The sequence below is a fragment of the Nothobranchius furzeri genome, chromosome 17 (assembly GCF_043380555.1).
Source record: "Nothobranchius furzeri strain GRZ-AD chromosome 17, NfurGRZ-RIMD1, whole genome shotgun sequence".
Taxonomy (NCBI): Eukaryota; Metazoa; Chordata; class Actinopteri; order Cyprinodontiformes; family Nothobranchiidae; genus Nothobranchius; species Nothobranchius furzeri.
The window spans coordinates 24,523,384-24,541,227 of record NC_091757.1 but is presented as its reverse complement, the minus strand read 5'-3'; the positions used below and the strand labels follow the sequence as shown (position 1 = coordinate 24,541,227).

Sequence of the window (17,844 nt, the reverse complement as noted above, 5' to 3'; positions counted from 1 at the left end):
GATAAGACTGAGATCCTCATCTGTGCCCCAGACAAGCTGGTTCCCAAAGTCAGAGACTCTCTTGGTCAGCTTGCTTCCCACACCAAACCTTCTGTCAGGAATCTTGGCGTGACCTTTGACCCAGCTCTCACCCTGGATTCTCATGTCAGTTCTCTTGTTGGCTCTTCCTTCTTCCATCTCAGGAACGTTGCTAAGCTGAGTCCCATTCTGTCCCGCTCTGAACTTGAGACAGTTCTCCACTCCTTCATCTCCTCACGCTTAGACTACTGTAACTCTCTTTTCACGTGTCTGAGCAGAACCTCCCTGAACCGTCTACAGGTGGTTCAGAACGCCTGTGCTCGGCTTCTGACCAAGTCCTCCAAACACACCCACATCACCCCGCTTCTCCTCCAGCTGGCTGCACCGGTCAGGTGAAGTCACAGGAGAACGAAACAGGTGATGTGCTCCACTCCATAGCAGCGAAGCACATCAGACACAAATAAAAGACAGAAAACATAAAAGGAAGTGAGCCGACATGAACGATCGCGTGTTAACTTTGTTTTTGAGGTGGCGACACTTTGATAATGTTACTGTGGCCGTCCTCAGGACGCATCTGTTTGGAGCGCGTCAACGATCCGAGCTCTGCTCCTCTCAGCTCTGAATAATCCCTGGAGAATCCACATAGATAATTTAATATAAGTAGAACCAGAATCTTTTTCGGGCTCCCCCTGGGTGTGTAAGCTGAGGGCTTCCAGGAGCTCCCTTGAGCTCACCTGTAATTCGAATCCTGCGTATAGCACAAGTTTGCCGGATCCTAGCATACAGTTGCCAGAACGGTCCTTTCAAGATAAGAGTTCCCAGATCTTGTTCTGGCAAGAGCCGGCTCAAATTAGGCCATGAGGAAGACGCGTGGATGACTGAGACCTTCACAATTGCTGTTTCCCAGTTCTATCACTAGATGCTGTCCTTACGCATGGTCAGAGCTGTTCTTATATTTAGTAACATTTTCATGCACAAGTACAAATGGGTAAATACCACACAATGTGTTCCAAGCACAAAATACGCACAGATCTGTTTGTAAGTAAGGTTGATAAATGAGGGCCCAGGAGCTTCACAGCAACAGCAGAAGAAAACTGCAGGGCCAGCAACCAGTGACGCCGGGGTAGGGGCAGCTGACTTGTTGTTCGCGGACATGTCCTTTCACGGGGTCACCAATGTGGAGGAACGCAGGGACGACACGAGTTATGTAAGATCTCATCCTTTATTCACTCCAAGTGAATCAGCACAACACACGAAAGGAACACAAATCACGCCTCTTCCCGCAGATGTCACATCCTCTCTTTTGGGTGTGAGTGGACTCTCCTGGTGGTCTGCCACAATACATAGATTTAAAAGCTATGAACATGGGGTAAACAGAGGTGAAGGTTTATGTATTTAAAAAGACATTTTATAAAAGATAATAACAGCTGCTGTAAAATTTAACCTTCATATCCATAAATAAATATTCTCTCCTGTCTCATGAACAGCAGCTGGGATGTTTTGCCCACTCCTCGTCTGGTTTAGACTTTTTCTCTCTTGTGATCCTCGTACACAAGGTGATCTATCTTTCCATTTGGATGCCATCCCTCCACCTCCATTGTTCAGGGTCTGCCCTCATGAGGAAATTTCTATGCAGTAATTTCTCCAAAGACTGTGTCATCTGCGCTCTGAAAAAGCAGATATTAAAAATCAGCGCCAGCAACAACTTCATGTCCCATGAGCCTTTGCACCCGGAAGCAGCGTGATGACGTCACCAAAGCGGCGCCGAACCCCGGAACACAAGTTCTGCGCATGTGCTGATTCACAGCAGAGTCCAGCCCGCCAGACAGCTGAAAAGCTATAAATCCCAGCGAAAAACGAAACTTATCGTCTTTTGTTCAGTTCAACTGGCGTTGAAAGACGCTCTCGTTTGCTACGGCTCCGGACAGCACGCGGGAGGCCTGGCTGCTGAAGTGGATGGAACACAGAACCGCTGAAAAGCAGCGGAGAACCATCAGATCTGCTCTTTGTTCCAGCTTCAGCTGGTGGTGGAAGAGACGCTTGTTCTGCTACGGCTCTGAATGCACAGACGGAGGCCGAGCCGCTGGAATCAACGGAGAAACCATCTGATCTGCAGCGCGAACACAAAAAGGGACGCCTTGGGGTTCGCTCTTGCAAGATTTTTTTTCCTCTATTTCTCTTCCTTCCGTTTCTTCTAATAAGTTCAGAATGAGCGATCAAACCGCGCGATTGCTTCAAATTAACAGACGGCTTTCCTTCTTCGTACCAAAAACGCCATCGGATCATTTTAAGAGTAAGCCGTTGTGTTTTTGCCATTGTTTAATATCTTAAGTAGTTTTTATGCTGTGGCCAGGCTGACAAACTATTAGATATTTCATTGATGATTGATCTTTTGTGTTGTTTATTGATCTTTGTGAAGCGGTTTTGAAGTCTGTTAAGTTTTACTGTGATTGAACGTGCTTCGGAAGTTTAAAGTGCAAGTTGCCCACCCACACCCGCACACACACATTCTGGTTTTCCCTGTTTGGGGACACACACACACATACACACACATACTTGTTTTTAGTGTTGGTAGGGGACAAGACTAAAACACACACCCATTGGGTCAGATTGTTTTACAGTATAATTTCATTGTTTCATTGTTTGTTATTCATTTGATAAAATCAGTTGGTTAATATTGATTGGCTAAACGCTTCAGAAGGAGCTGAAGCGATTATATTAGTTAATAAATGTATTGCCAATTAAGATTTTTGTCTCAGGTGAGTTTGTTTGTGTGATATGAATTTATGACTGCTGCTCGTAAACAAATTTTACTAACTTTAAGACAGACTGATCAGAGGTTTGGATTCATTTTCCCTTGTTACAAAGGGTGGTGCCCCAAGGCATATCTCCGGATATCCCAATTACGTAAAAAAAATTGGTAAATATATAAGAATATAAGATATAAGAATCCAAAAAGTAAGTAAAAGCTTACAAATTATTCGTTGACCAATAATCACAACACCATGTATCCACGTGCCTGTGGGTGCATTTCATTTGGTTGGTAAGATGCAGTGTGCTGTCAGTCATTGCAGAATTGTGCACGGTGTCAGATAACTTGTCTCTATTTTTTCTTTTCTGTTTCCTGGGCTGTCGGGAGTTGACGGTGCTGTATGCATGGCACCCTTCACGGCAGTGATGCTCTGTTAGGGTATTTAGGTGGACAGATATTTATTTCTAAGCTCTGAAATTTAAACTCATAAATGACCAGAAAAACTATCAGTATCTTGTGAGACGCTTATATAAAAGATAATTTTCTTTCTTTCTTTCTTTCTTTCTTTCTTTCTTTCTTTCTTTCTTTCTTTCTTTCTTTCTTTCTTTCTTTCTTTCTTTCTTTCTTTCTTTCTTTCTTTCTTTCTTTCTTTCTTTCTTTCTTTCTTTCTTTCTAAATTATAGTTGCTGTGCAGCAGTTATCATAGAATGAGCACCACCAAATTTCAGATTTCAAAGTGGTTTTGATCTGTCAGGAGAGGTGGTGGTGTGGCTGCTATATTAAACACTCGTTCCTAAGTAAACAGCTAGTGTATGGTGATTTTTTGTTCTGAGTTGGTACACCCAAGTTCTTAGTGGTGTACTTGTTGGGGTTTTAAAGACATGTCCACGTCATTTAGAATGGAGGAAAGAGCTGCAGTGAACTTCGCTTCAGTCGCCATATCAGAAACTCAGCATGGTGGTGTGTGATAGGGCTGAACAATCTATCGTTTTTGGACCAAAACTGAGATTTCAAACAGCACAGCATGGCGGCGGTCTGGGGAGGGTTAGCTGGTAGGACTGATGTGAAGCGTCGTCCGAGCAATCTTGGCACGCAGCCAGACCCATGCCAAGAGGACTACGGCAGATTTGCGCGTAGCGTACTGTGTTGATATCAGGTGTTCTCCTGTTATGTGTAGAGATGACCACATGGTGGCACTGGGGAGGTATATATGTATACCAGGAAGTGTTTGTAGAGGGGATTGCAGTCTGCAATAAACACGGTACAGCATGGAGACACTGGAGTTTGTCTAATCATTCGACGAACATAACATGGTGTCAGGAGTGGGATTTGTGTCCGCATTGTGAGAAATATCCTGATTCAGTGAGTACAGTTCGGGAGTGAAGTTCGTTGTTGGTCGGATCATGGAGAGCTTGCGGCCACAAGAAGGTCTGAAGCTCGTGGGCAACGTGGACAGCAACTGGCGGTGCTTCAAACAGCAGTTCGAGCTGTACATGGTGGCAATGGGAATGGATTCCAAGCCAGATGCCAGGAAAATCGCTTTGCTGTTGACGGTGGCAGGTCCTCAAGCCATAGAGGTCTTCAATACTTTCGAGTTCGATGAGGAAGAAAATGGAGGCAAATATGTAAAGGTGATTGAACGTTTCAACGCACACTTCACCACAGAAGAACCCTGTATATGAAAGGTATGTTTGTCGCACCTGGATGCAGCACCCGGAAGAGAGTTTCGATAGCTTTGTGACTGACTAGAAGCTAAAAGCACAGTCCTGTGACCAGTGTTGGGAGTAACGCCGTTTAAGTATAACGGCGTTTCTAACGGTGTTCTTTTATAGGTAACGGAATAATCTAATTAATTACTTTTCCCGCCGTTGCAACGCCGTTACCGTTACTGGGGATGGAACGCTGTGCGTTACTATGTGCTTGTTGAACGTTGAGCAACAGCGTGAGGCTTTCTGACCGCCACACTTCAGCTGCAGCCAGGGAGAGAGAGGTGTCGGTAACGCGCTTACAAACACGATGATGACTGGCCGGGTGGGCGGAGACCCTCACGGTCTCAGTCACTGCCTGCTGTAGACACAACGGGAATAACTCCGTTTAAAATAACCGCGTTAATAAAAAATATTTCTTTCTGTAACAAGCAAACTAATTAATTACGTCTTCTTTTAACAAAACGATCGTTTCTGTTACTGATAAGGAAATGCGTGCGTTGAGCAACGCGGTGTGTTGAAGCCGTCATCATCAGCTGATCAGGAGCTAAAGAGGCAGATGTTTAAGAGCATCACGGCCCGTGAAGAACGAGGAAGACGTGATGAATATCTACGGCTGCAGACCCCCCGCAGATTTGTTGCTGCAGCAGCGAATCTGTGGGTCTGCAGCCGTGCCCTTAGCGTGACAGCGGGACATCCCGAAGGTCCGCTCACCTGTTCACCGCTCAGACGTCCTGATCTTCTGCCTTCCTAGATCATCCAGCCTGTTTCTGATCATGTCTTTAGTCCCGCTGTAACACTGATGCATCAGTCTCAGACGGCATGGAGCTCAGGTGTTATCAGAACTACCTGTGTGTGTTCACCACCCAGCTTCAGCTCTTCTGTGGTTGGGTCTGACCCACGTTAGTACATTTAAGTCCTCCATCAGGCTTGTGCCTCTTCTAGTGTCATTTTAAAGGATTTTATTTATTTATTTAACCGTTACTAGATTACCAGCAACAGAAATGCTATAACACACAATTATGTGAAGCTGGAAAAATTAAAATGCTGTACAAACTTACATTCATTTCTGTAATTTAACTAGACTGAGAGACCATTTAAAGGCTCGGGAACCTTTACAGGTGTTTCTATTTGCAATTTTAAATTTTAGCTGATTGGGTTTTTGTTAAATATCACACAGTGACCTTTTAATAGTCTAGATTAGTGTAATGTTCCTGTTAGTAGTTGCTCCTGTTAAGTGCTTATTTATTGAAATTATTCAGGTTTATATAAAACATTTGGACATACATTTTATTATGTTCAGTCATTAGTCATTTATATTTTACTATTGTAGTAATTCTTGCATTCTTTAATGAAAAAAGTAACTAAGTAGTTACTTTTGTTGGTAATTAGTTACTTTTATGATCTTGTAACTCAGTTAGTAACTGAGTTACTTTTTTGACAAAGTAATCAGTAACTATAACTAATTACTTTTTTAAAGTAACGTTCCCAACACTGCCTGTGACTACAGTGAACTAAAGGAGTCTATGATACGTGATCAGATTGTTTATGGGATCACTGATAAACGGACTCGAGAGCGTCTGCTCCGAGATGCACAGCTGACGCTAGAGGAAGCTGAGAGACTGTGTCATGCCAGTGAAGTAGCACAGCAACATGCTAAAACGTTTGCTAATGCTAAGCCAACCGACTGGGAGCATATTACTATGGTAACAACACAACGGAAGAGTGAAACCGATTAAGTTAATCCAGCGTACTCTTGCAAACGCTGTGGTGGCAGACATGTACCTAAGCAGAGTCCTGCGTATGGGAAGACGTGTTGGAAGCGGAACAGAAGAAATCATTTTGCTAAACAGTGTCAAACAAAGGCCAAGCCAAAGGCTGTGCGGCTGGTGGAAGAGATCGAGATGAGTGACACCTTTGTTGTGGGCGTGGTTTCACGTGAAGCAGATGACCAAGCGGGGAATGGGCACGAGGAAATGAACAACGGCAACGACGATACTTCTGATGTGTGGGTTGTGTCTCTTCCAATCAATGGAGTCGAGGTGACTCTGAAGATAGACACGGGTGCACAAGCAAATCTGATCAGCTGGTCTGTGATTAAAACAATGAAACCGAGACCAGTAATACATAAAAGAAACGTCCATCTCAAAGACCACAATGGAATACAACAACTACAATCAAACTGAAGGATAATGCACAGCCAGTCATTCATGCTCCCAGGAGGGTTCCAGCTCCATTAAAGGAGCGTTTGAAGAGAGAGTTAGATAGGATGTTGAAGTTAAAGGTCATCGTCAAAGTCGAAGAGCCAACTGAGTGGGTGAACTTGATGGTGTGTGTCGAAAAACAAAGTAAGACTAAGGATCTGAGGGTCTGTATGGACCCAGGGGATTTAAAAGGCAACATTCAAAGGGAGCATTATCAGATACCAAAACGGGAGGAGATTATTAGTGAAATGGCTGGTGCAGGTAACTTTTCGAAGTTGGATGCTGCTCAAGGTTTCTGGCAGATCAAGTTAGATGACACCAGTTTGAAGTAATGCACTTTTAATACTCCTTTTGGGAGGTACAGGTTTCTAAGGATGCCTTTTGGTATTATTTCTGCGTCAGAGATTTTTCATCGTGCGTTGGACAACCTGCTGGAGGGTCTGGATGGTGTTGGGTGTTATGTTGATGACATCATCATCTGGGGTTCCACCCTCTTGGAGCGCAATGAGTGGTTGGATGTGGTGCTGCGACAGGTGAGGGAAGGTGGTTTGAAACTCAACTGTGCCAAATGTTGTTTTGGTGTATGTGAACTTACCTTTTTGGGAGACATGTCTGGTCCTGGAGTTGAGCCGGATCAGTCTAAAGTGGAGGCTATAGCAGCCATGTCTCGTCCAACTGATAGGAGTGGTGTGCTTCGGGTTTTGGGCATGTTAAACTTTGTGGGGAGGTTTATACCCAATTTATCAGCAAGGACATCAGTGATACGAGGGTTGCTGAAGGATTCCGCTAAGTTTAGATGGACAGAGGATCAAGAACATGAGTGGGTTAACCTTAGTTCTACACTAACATCAAAACCTGTGTTGGCGTATTATGACCCTACCAAACTGTTGAGGGTATCCTCTGATGTGTCAAAGGACGGCATTGGGGCTGTTCTTCTTCAGGCAGAGGCGGACAGTTGGAAGCCTATAGCATTCGCTTCTCATGCTTTAACTGAAACTGAGTCCAGGTATGCTCAAATAGAAATGGCGTGTCTGGGTGTGGCCTATGGATTAGAGAGGTTTCATTGTTGTGTATGGGTTCAGCAAACAGTACTGGGGTACATTCGAGGGGTTTGGCCCAGAGGGTCATGTTCACAATATTCACATGTCAGATCAGAACTGAGTGCAGCGAACGGTTTGTTGTTGAGGGGTCAGAGAACAGTAATCCCACAGAAGCTGCGACCTTTGACACTGCAGAAAGTCCATGAAGGACACCTTGGAATAGAAAAGTGCAAACGGTAAGCCAGAGAAGCTGTGTGCTGGCCAGGCATCAACAAGGATAATGAGAGCCTGATTGCTAGGTGTGAAACATGTCAGAAGGTCCAATGTAGGCAGGCGAAAGAACCTATGATTGTTTCTGATCTTCCTTTAGCACCATGGCAAAAGGTTGGAACAGATTTATTTCATTTTGACGGTAAGGTTTATCTGTTGGTGATTGATTGCTATTCCATCTTTCCTGAAATTGCAGTTATCAACCGCTACTGCTTCTCAAGTGATCACCCATGTAAAGTCTATCTTTGCTAGGCATGGTGTTCCGAGCACTGTCGTTAGTGACAATGGTCCATGTTCAAATTGTGTGGAATGGAGAAACTTTACATGGGACTATGGTTTTAATCATTGTAGCATCCTGGAAGGTCCTCTAATTTGTGGCAAAGGCTGCATTTACCCAGCTGGGTCAAACAGTACTTTTAAATCCACAGATTAATCAAGGAGCCATGATGTCTGGAAGAACATATCCATGTCTGCTGCTGTTCCATCCCAGGAGAAGGACACTTCAAGTTCAGGATGATAATAATTAAATAATATTATTACTAAAATATATTTGATTTTATACTGTTTATGAAAATCATCATGAATGATCACTTGGTTCAACATAAAGGTATTTAAACTACATGAAATGAATTTATGCTTTGGGTATAATAATGATTAAGATGATTATGGTTGATGACAGTAAAAGATGTGTTCAGCAAAGGACAGTTTCACCTTACCCGTCTAACCCAGAGTCCAGATAAACGTTAACTGCAACACATGTTCTTGACGCATGACCAGGCTTTCTTGCTGAGAGAGTGGGAGTGTCCTGAGAGCTTTGTAAACTGTAACCGTCACCAGCTTCAGTTCAGTTCTTGAACCAACATCACAGAGGAAGGGAACGGCCGTCCCTAACCTCTCCTGCTGTTCTGTCACGCCGACAAGAATAGCTAAGAATAAACGAAACTGTAACCAGCTAACGAAAACTCTACCCAGAGTCATTGATTTCTGAGTTAAGTTAAGACGAGAACTTCCATCAGCTTTGTTAGATTCTGAGAAAGATCAGACAAATTAGCATATGAAGCTATATCATGCATAAATATCCAGGATATTTATATAATCGATAGAAGTTCATACACCAACCTGCTTGGTCTGTATTTAATCCAAAGATTACTATTTAATTTAAGAAATTTAATTAATAGCAAAAATGTATTTATTAAACAGAAGACTTAATGGAATCTTTGCTTACTCAATAACCAAATATACACCACTCTGTGTTTCATTTCATTTCAGAAGAGTCAGGTTTAAAGAATTTATTACTAAAAATTTAAAGATGATGATTTATAAATGACAATTTATAAATGACTATGATATTAAAACTTGGTATTAAAAGCAAACCTGTGTCTGAATGGAAGCTAAAGTGGATGCGTGTGTTGGATGCGTGGATGGATCTCAGACGATTTATTTCAGAGAGAGAAACGCGTTTTGGGTGGAAAAGTTGTTTTGCAGCTAACTAAGTTGTTTCTTATAGATAAACAGCATACAGACGCCATCTGTCAGAAGTGTCTACCTCACCCAGTCAGGAGACCCTCTGTTGGATCCGAGATGTCAGGTGGAGCTGATGACCGAGCACGAGGTTGGTAGAAGGACCTTGGTGCGACCAAATCGGTCCTGAGATGTCTCCGGGTCACAACGACTGATGAAACTATATGCGTCTCAAAATCAATAACTCTGAAGGAGTTTTGCGTCAGCTGGTTACAGGCGGCGTTTATTCTGAGTGATTCTATCGGCATGACAGAACAGCTTAGTGAGGCTTCGGGTGGCCGACCCTTATCCTCATGGACTCTCGTGCCACCGAGAGCTTTTGGTTGGTTCAGAACTGGACTTGAGCTGAGGAGTTTTTGGTTTTAACAAAACCTCAGAACACGCCCTCTCAGAGATAGAAAGCTTTGGTTATGGAGCAAAGACATGTGAGAGCAAGTCCTTTACCCTGCTCTGTCCCCTCTGCATGGTGTGTACAATTGCAAATTACCTTCACACTGTTAAACATTACTGATTATCATAAATAATAATTATTACTAACCAAAGAGTAATTAGTCATTTCAGTAATTAAATACATTTATAATGAACCATGATGATTATTTATGAACCTTGTAATAAGCAGTAAAAAGAGTTTATTAAAAATGATGATTTCAAATCTTGAAGTGTCCTTCATGTTGCGGAGGAACAGCAGACAGATAAAAGGCAGTCAGATTAAAGATGGTTTTCAGCAGACTGTATGTCTCCTGTGATGGATAATCTGTGGGACAAAGTACAGCTCGACCTAGCTGGGGAAGTGTGATCTTTGGGTCACAAATGAGGCCATTCATGTCTCTTCTCTTGTCTCTCAGTTAATACAAAGTGTTACATAATCCATGCAATAAAATGTTCCAATCCTCTGGTTAAAAGTACCCAAAGATCCATAAGATTGATTTCATATTCACTATGGAATCTCATGTCTTATGGTTAATTAAATAGATGTAAATAAAATCCTTACATAATGACGAGCCATTTTGCCAGATATTTGTACATTTTTGACACTTCGTGCTCATTCTGAGACATTTTTAAACAGCTGAACACACAAATGTATAAAACTTGATGTTTCTGGTTGAAAATGGGACAATCTCGTAATCCACCTCTAGAGTGCAGTAGACCTTCCCATGAAAGTCTAAGAAAGGCGTGACGCTGGTCATCCCCCGGCAGCAGGCGCTGATTCATCTTAAATCATTTAAGGCTGACGTGTCAGTTCTCAGCCATTTTTGTTTCATAGACACTGCTATCTGAAAGGATTTTTCCTGCTTCTTTAAGGTGAATACTGTATTTTTATGTCTTTTCTGAGTGTTTTGTGACACTGTGTACTATTCTTGTGTAACGGAGATAAAATAATTTCTCTACCGGAAGTTCGCTTCCCGATTACCGGAATTGATTGGCTGGTAGTCACTTGACTAGCATTGAATTGCGACAGTCTTTTAAAACAGTAGAGCGTTGCTGTAGCACGAACTGCATATGCTACTTGTCCGAAATGTTAACGCAAACGAGTCACGGACGTTGGGTTATTAGGACTGGTCAGTTCTACGACAGAATTAGACCGCAATGTCCTGTTTAGCTAACAGGCCCCGCTAGCTTAGCATGCCCAGCTGTTAACGCTTAGCTCTCAATTTCGGCAAACGGGAGTAGCTACCCGCCAGCTGAAAATCGACTGACACAGCGAATCTGTGTCACAAATCCATTAGTTCCCGACGGATAAAAGCTCCACTTCGGCCGAGTTGATTTCGCTGCGTTTTTAACACTTTTGGTGTGAGAAATGTACTTTTGGTTAGCCATTTGTGCTAACCGCCAGTTGGAGGTAAGGCGCATGCGCACATGTGCCGCCATCTTGCCTGGGTAAGCTCACGCAACCTTTCGGACAGCCACCTTGGTAAGGTCCGCCAAGTGACATCTCTGGGTCATTACAGAAACTGTTCTGTCCTGAATCTTCATTCAAAACACTGCAATTTCTCCTGTAACAAAGCTCATTTTCAACCATCCAGTTAAGCAAGGGTTTCTGATTCAGCTTCCATTAATTTTATAACAAATTAAAGGATCTGTTACATCAGCACAATGGCTTCAGACCAAAATAATCATTTGACTTCTCTCATTTTCCAGATGAAAAATGAAATGCAAATGCATATTTCACAAATGCAGATGCAATTTTTCCAGTGGAAAAATGAAACGCAGACCCAACTGCATATGCAGCTTTCTGAAATGAAAACATACAAATGCAGCTTTTCAATCTGCAACAGGAAGTCACAAAAGTCCAAGCTATTGGAGATACCTCCCATGTAGGAGGAGCTCTAACCCTGTGCTCTGCTGATTTGCCTCCAGATAAGACGGAAGAGCTGCAACCGGATGTACTAATTGGCTCTGAACTACAGGAAACACTCAAAATGTCCCATATCGCTCCATCCACACTGATGATAAGTGCAACCTCCATGGACAGTGGCCCAGCGCCCCTGGTGTTGAGCCTGACGAACTACTGTTGGGACCTCTCCTGCCACAGGGGAGGGGTGGTAAGCCCACAGAATCTGTCATTTTGCAACAGGGGCATCCCTGCAACACACTTTTAGATACTGGTTCAGATTTTCCAATCATGAGCAAGTCTCTTTTCGACCGCGTCTGCCTGGATGTAGGTGGAGGCGTACGCTCTCCAGAACTGATCTCTTGTGCATTAACTATCCGTGTCTTCTCTCCCTCTACAGTGCTCTTGTCTTCCAAGACTCTGCTCCAATTCATGATCGGTCCTATGAGCTTGACAACCCCGTGTACATCTGTGAGAGTGGAGCCATGCCTCTGCTCACTGGCGTCAATCTTTTGAAGTGCTTTGAAGCTTTTATCGATGTTGGAGAAGGGGAACTGAGGGCAGGTGTTAGAAAACCTCACTCCACCTTCTTTCCCAGACTCACGCTGCCTTGCGGTGGGTGACCCTGAGCATGGGGAAACCGCATGCTCACTGCCGAGCTCAAAGCCATCAGAGATTCCCTCTGATGTTTTCTCTCAGATTGAACAGGTCGTGGACCAAGCAGATGCTCTTACCAACGATGTCGAGCGAGACAAACTACGACAACTTTTGCTAAAACACAAAGATTTTCTTTCACTCGACTCCTTGGACTGTGGTCTAACCACTATCCATGAAGTCAGGATTCCTACACTGCCACACGCTGCGCCGAATTTTGTGCATCAGTACAAGACTCCCCTGGTGTCCCACAGACCAGTCCAGGAAATCATTTCAAGCCTCTTGGCTAAAGGGATCATCCGACCCTGCAACAGCACCTACTCTGCTCAATTGTGGTCAGTAAAGAAGCCTAACGGTAAGTGGCAACTATCCATTGACTACAGGCAACTCAAAAAACAGGTTCCCTTGTCTAGGTGGCCGATGGCGCACCTGGATCAAGAACTCCCAAAAGTGAAAGACGCTAAATACTTCTCCATCCTTGACATTGCGTCTGGATTCTGGACAATTCCTGTCCATAAATCTGACCAACACAAACTAGCCTTCTCCTTGTGGTTTACATCAATACGTTGTTTTAAGTCTGATCAGAAGTTGCTAGGTGTATTGTTTATTAGAAAACTGTTTACAGAGCAGCCTCAGAATTGAGATTAAATGTTTTGATCACAATAGTAAAGGAACTATTACAGAACAAGTTTTTCAATAAAATCAGAACATTAATATTTAAGTGCATGAATTCAGAGAGAGTGAGAAGAAAAGATCTTTTCTATAGCACCTCAACATCACGGGGCGCTTCACAAAAACAAAACATGTAAAATAGAAAAAAGAAATTAGAAAATTATTAAAATATATTTAAAATGAGCAAAAAATAGACAATTGTAGTTTAAAAATGTAAAGAAAGAGAGAGAGTGAATAGGAACGAGGGAGTGGATCCTGAGGAAGAAGAGAGAGAGAGAGAGGGGAAAAACCCGACCGGAGTGGAGGCAGTGACTGACGCAGCACGAGCCGTTTTCAGCTCTGTCTTGTCAAATGCACCACGTACGTTACGGAAAAAGTAACTTTAAATATCTTTAAAGTAACTTAAAAAGAAGCAAACTGAAGAAAACCTAGGGAGCACTGAAGAAACGTGAACAGTGAAGCAAGCACAGAGAGTCAAAAATGCTTTATCCGTACGGATACTCGTCTGAAACGACGAGTATCCGGCTCATCCCTACTATTTATTTAACATTACATAATGGCGATTACCAGCCAGATTTATTAAAATCGTACACTTCGTGATGGTTTTTGAATCATTAATTAATATCAAAAATCTATTTTCTGTGTTTGGGTGAGAAACGAGGGCGATCTCGTTATTCGCCACCAAGGGGCACTGCTCTCCCTTGTCATTCAAAGTCTGTGTGCCTCTCTATTTGAAAGCTCCATTTGAGCTAAACTGCAGGTAATTAACATTTTTTTTATATTTTAAGATAAATACATTTATGGGTGTGAGTTATCACGTCTTGAGTGATTTTGCTACATTGTTCGTGCAGTTTTGTCACTGTTGTAAACTTGTGTTAGCTGGGCCAGGAACCTGATCCCCACTTAGCATTTAGCTGCTCGCTAATACGATCTGATCAACCGGGATTACAAGCACACTAACGCTGCATGACAGTCATTTTTCCGAAAAAAATACCGGATATTACTTCTGTTTTCAATCAGAATTACACCAGGGACGCCTGAGGCTAGAATGAATCAGCCCGAAAATCAGTACTGCTACCCGTGGGACCCCCCCCCCCCCCCCCCCCCGTTTACACCCGGTCTTGGTCCCAAAAACGGAAGAGCGTAGCGAGTGCATGCCGCAAAATTACACGCTTTTACCGACATAATTAGAGCGAGAACCTGAGCGGTATTCCACCAGTCGAAGGGCTGATTCTACCTTGTGAATCATGCCAAGAGACACGCTTCACAAATAGACGGTCTAAGCCTTAGCAAGCTAAATTAGCAGGGCTGACAATGCCACCGGACACGCAGATCCAGCGGAGCTGTCAATAGTTCTTGGCGGCGTTTGCCTTTGTCATAACTCGCACCCCGCATGTTTCAGTGGTTTTGAGCATATATTTTGACTTTTATGTGAGAAAGAGATCTCAACGGGCCCGTCCGCCATTTTGGGCGGCGGCACTTTGCGTAATGGAGTGACGTCACGGAGTGACGCACACTACCCCTCCCGCATTTGCCCAGAGCTCAATCAATCCGGTACCGCCATCTACTGGCGTGTTTTAATCCGGCATCTTCAGCAAAAGCTTATTAAATCAGTTTTCCACTGATTTTATCACAAAATTACTGTTTTGTGGCCACAGACAGGGATAAACTTTTGATGGATTCTCTAACTGAAATGAAAGGGGACATTCAACAGCAGTTCTCCAATGTAAAACAGGAATTACAAAATCTGGATGAAAGAGTCCAGACTATTTAGAATGCTTCCTGTTTTGAAAAGGTTTTAACCCTTTCTTCTGCTGATCTTCCTCCAGATATGGAGGAAACGCTGCAACCAGATGAACAGATTGACTCTGACCTACAGGAAACAGACCAAATATCTGATCCTGCTCCATCCACACTGATGATGAATTCATCCGCCATGGACAGTGGCCCGGCGCTCCTGGGTGTCGAGCCTGACAAACTGATCTTGGGACACCTCCTGCCTCAGGGGAGAGCTGATAAGCCAATGGTAGCTGTGATATTGCAACAGGTGCACCCCTGCAACACTCTTCTGGATACTGGCTCAGACTACACACTCATGTGCAAGTCTGTTTTCAAACGCATCTGCCTGGGTGCAGGAGGAGGCATACGACCTCCAGAACTGAATCCTTGTGCAGTAACTGTCCGCGTTTTCTCTCCTTCTACCATGATCTTGTCTTCCAGGTCTCTGCTCCACTTCACGATCGGTCCTCTGACTTTGACGCACCCCATGTACATCTGTGAGTGCAGTGCTGTCACCCTGTACCACTACTGGCTGACCCTGATCTCTCTGACCGCACCTGTGCGTCGACCGAGGGCTCTCCAGAGCGCTCACCTGCGCCGACCCCTCGAACAGCCGCACCTCCACCAGTCTACGATCCGAAACATACTTTGTTTCAGTTTTCAGGACTGACAAAGTATCTTTGGCTAGTTGCGTTGTGCCTGTCTGATGTCCAACGCAGTTAAACACTTTTCCAGCTACATCAGTGGACAGAAAATCATCATTGAAACTCAACATCAGCCAGTGACCTTTATTAACAGTCAAAGCATCAGAGATGGTGTGGTGACCAACGCACGCATTGCGTCATGGCTGCTTGCTCTTCAGAGCTTTGACATTGAAGTACACTACGCACAGAATCGCCGTAGTCCTCTTGGCATGGGTCTGGCTGCGTGCCAGCATTGCTCGGACGACGCTGTCGCATCGGTTCTACTGGCTAACCCTCCCCAGTCTTTGCTGAACCCCAACCACCACTACTTCGACCAGGCTCTCTGTGTGGACTTGCCAACTGTATACGTTGATGGCAGTTCCTATATATATATATATATATATATATATATATATATATATATCGTCATGAAGGTCCTTTAATTTGTGACGAAGGTCAGATTTTCCCAGCTGGGTCAAGCTGGCACAGACTGTGACTTTTAGTTCCACATATTAACCCAGGAGCCCTGATGTCTGAAGAATATCATCCTTTATCTGCTGCTGTTCCGTCTCAGAAGAAGGACACTTCAAGTTTCACGATAATAATTTAAATAATTTTAATAAACTCTTTGACTTTATTGAGGTTTATTATAATTATCATAAATAATCTCTTGGTTCAGTATAAATGTATTTTTAATTACTGAAATGAATTATTATGCTTTGGGTATAATTATGATTATGGTTGATAATCGGATATGGTGTTCAGCAAATCAGAAGGTCAACTTCCACCTTATCCATCTAACACAGAGTTTATCCAGAGTACAGTGTAACTGCCATCACATGATTTTTTGACTCATGACCAAAGCTTTCTTGCTCTGAGAGGGCGTGTTCTGAGGAGTTTGTTAAACTAACTTTCCAGCAGAGAAACTTCAGTTCGTGAACCAACCACCATCACTGAGGATACGGGAACGGCCGTCCCTAACCTCCACCTGCTGTTCTGTCACGCCGATGAGAATAGCTACGAATAAACGTAACTGTAACCAGCTGACACAAAAACTCCGCCAGAGTTATTGATTTTGAGAGTTAAGACGAGAAACTCCATCAGAGTTAAGCCAGACGCTCGACACTGTGTACCCGGCAACATCTTCGGACCAGAGAGTCGGTTCCTCGAGTCTCCTCTACCGGACCCAGTACCTGGAGGCTGACACCATCCTCCCTTGACCTCCGGATCCTCACGAATGGTCGTCTTGCTGGGTGAGGTAGCACACAGATTGTGTCTGATGCTGTTTTCTCTAAGTAACAACAGTTAGCTGCAAAACCATCATTTCAACCCAGAACGTGCTTCTCTCTCTGAAAGAAACCTTCTGAGAATTCATCCACACATCCAAACTCGTATTTTCAATTTAGCTTTCATTCAGTCACAGGTTTGCCTTTTAAACAAGTTTAATATCAAAGCTGGTAAATTGTCATCCATGAATTGTCAATTTTAGTTGTCATTTTTAATTGTCATTTAAATTGTCGTTTCAAATCGTCAAGTTTAAAATTGTTAGTAATAAATTCTTCATTTTTAAACTTTGCCTCATTCTTTCAAATGAAACACAGAAAAGTATAATTATTTCTGGTTATTGAAAAAGCAATGATTCCTAACTTCTGTTTCAAAAATAAACTTTTGCTATTAAATTTAATTATCTTAAATTAAACATTAATCTTTGGATTAAATATAGACCAAGCAGGTTGGTGTATGAACTTAAATTGATTATATAAGTATCCTGGATATTTATACATGATATAAGCTTCATATGCTAATCTGCTTGGTCATTCTCAGAATCTACCACCGATAGCAAACAGTGTGATTCCAGTATGTAGCAATACCCTACATATATATATATACATATATGGATCCCCGATTTAAGAGCTTGCCCATGTCTCTACTTACTACACCAGAGTTTATATATATATATATATATATATATATATATATATATATATATATATATATATTAGAGGTGTGCGAAGTAGCCGGTACTTGTATCTGTATTTGTATTCGTTGGGGGGGGGGGGGGTATTTGTATTTGTATTCGAGTAAATTGCAAAATTGGCATAAAAATCCTGTTGTTTTTGCTAAACACTTCTAATCAACGTTATAATATGTATTCTTTAATTATATCAATTATAGTAATTATGGATATTCAATATGGTTCTTGTTTTTCCATA

The 17,844-nt window shown here is 42.9% G+C and overlaps 1 protein-coding gene across 2 annotated transcripts; it reads left to right on the top strand.

Annotated features, from left to right (window-relative positions):
- The first annotated feature begins 1,750 nt into the window (after window positions 1-1,750).
- LOC129160759 (uncharacterized) lies at window positions 1,751-17,168 on the top strand. Of its 2 annotated transcripts, none has more exons than XM_054737772.2 (4): window positions 1,751-2,311; window positions 11,870-12,054; window positions 12,244-12,852; window positions 14,999-17,168. In XM_054737772.2, the coding sequence occupies exon 4, from the start codon at window positions 15,001-15,003 to the stop codon at window positions 15,616-15,618; it is 618 nt and encodes a 205-aa protein (XP_054593747.1). In that variant the 5' UTR covers window positions 1,751-2,311; window positions 11,870-12,054; window positions 12,244-12,852; window positions 14,999-15,000; the 3' UTR covers window positions 15,619-17,168. The 2 variants fall into 2 exon arrangements, with proteins under 2 accessions (XP_054593747.1, XP_070402426.1); XM_070546325.1 differs by having other exon boundaries at window positions 11,870-12,852; window positions 14,999-15,216; window positions 15,390-15,496.
- The last annotated feature ends 676 nt before the right edge of the window (window positions 17,169-17,844 follow it).

Bases quoted from the DNA above. Each gene is read 5' to 3' on its own strand.
- LOC129160759 (XM_054737772.2), top strand. From the start codon at position 15,001: ATGGAGGAAACGCTGCAACCAGATGAACAGATTGACTCTGACCTACAG.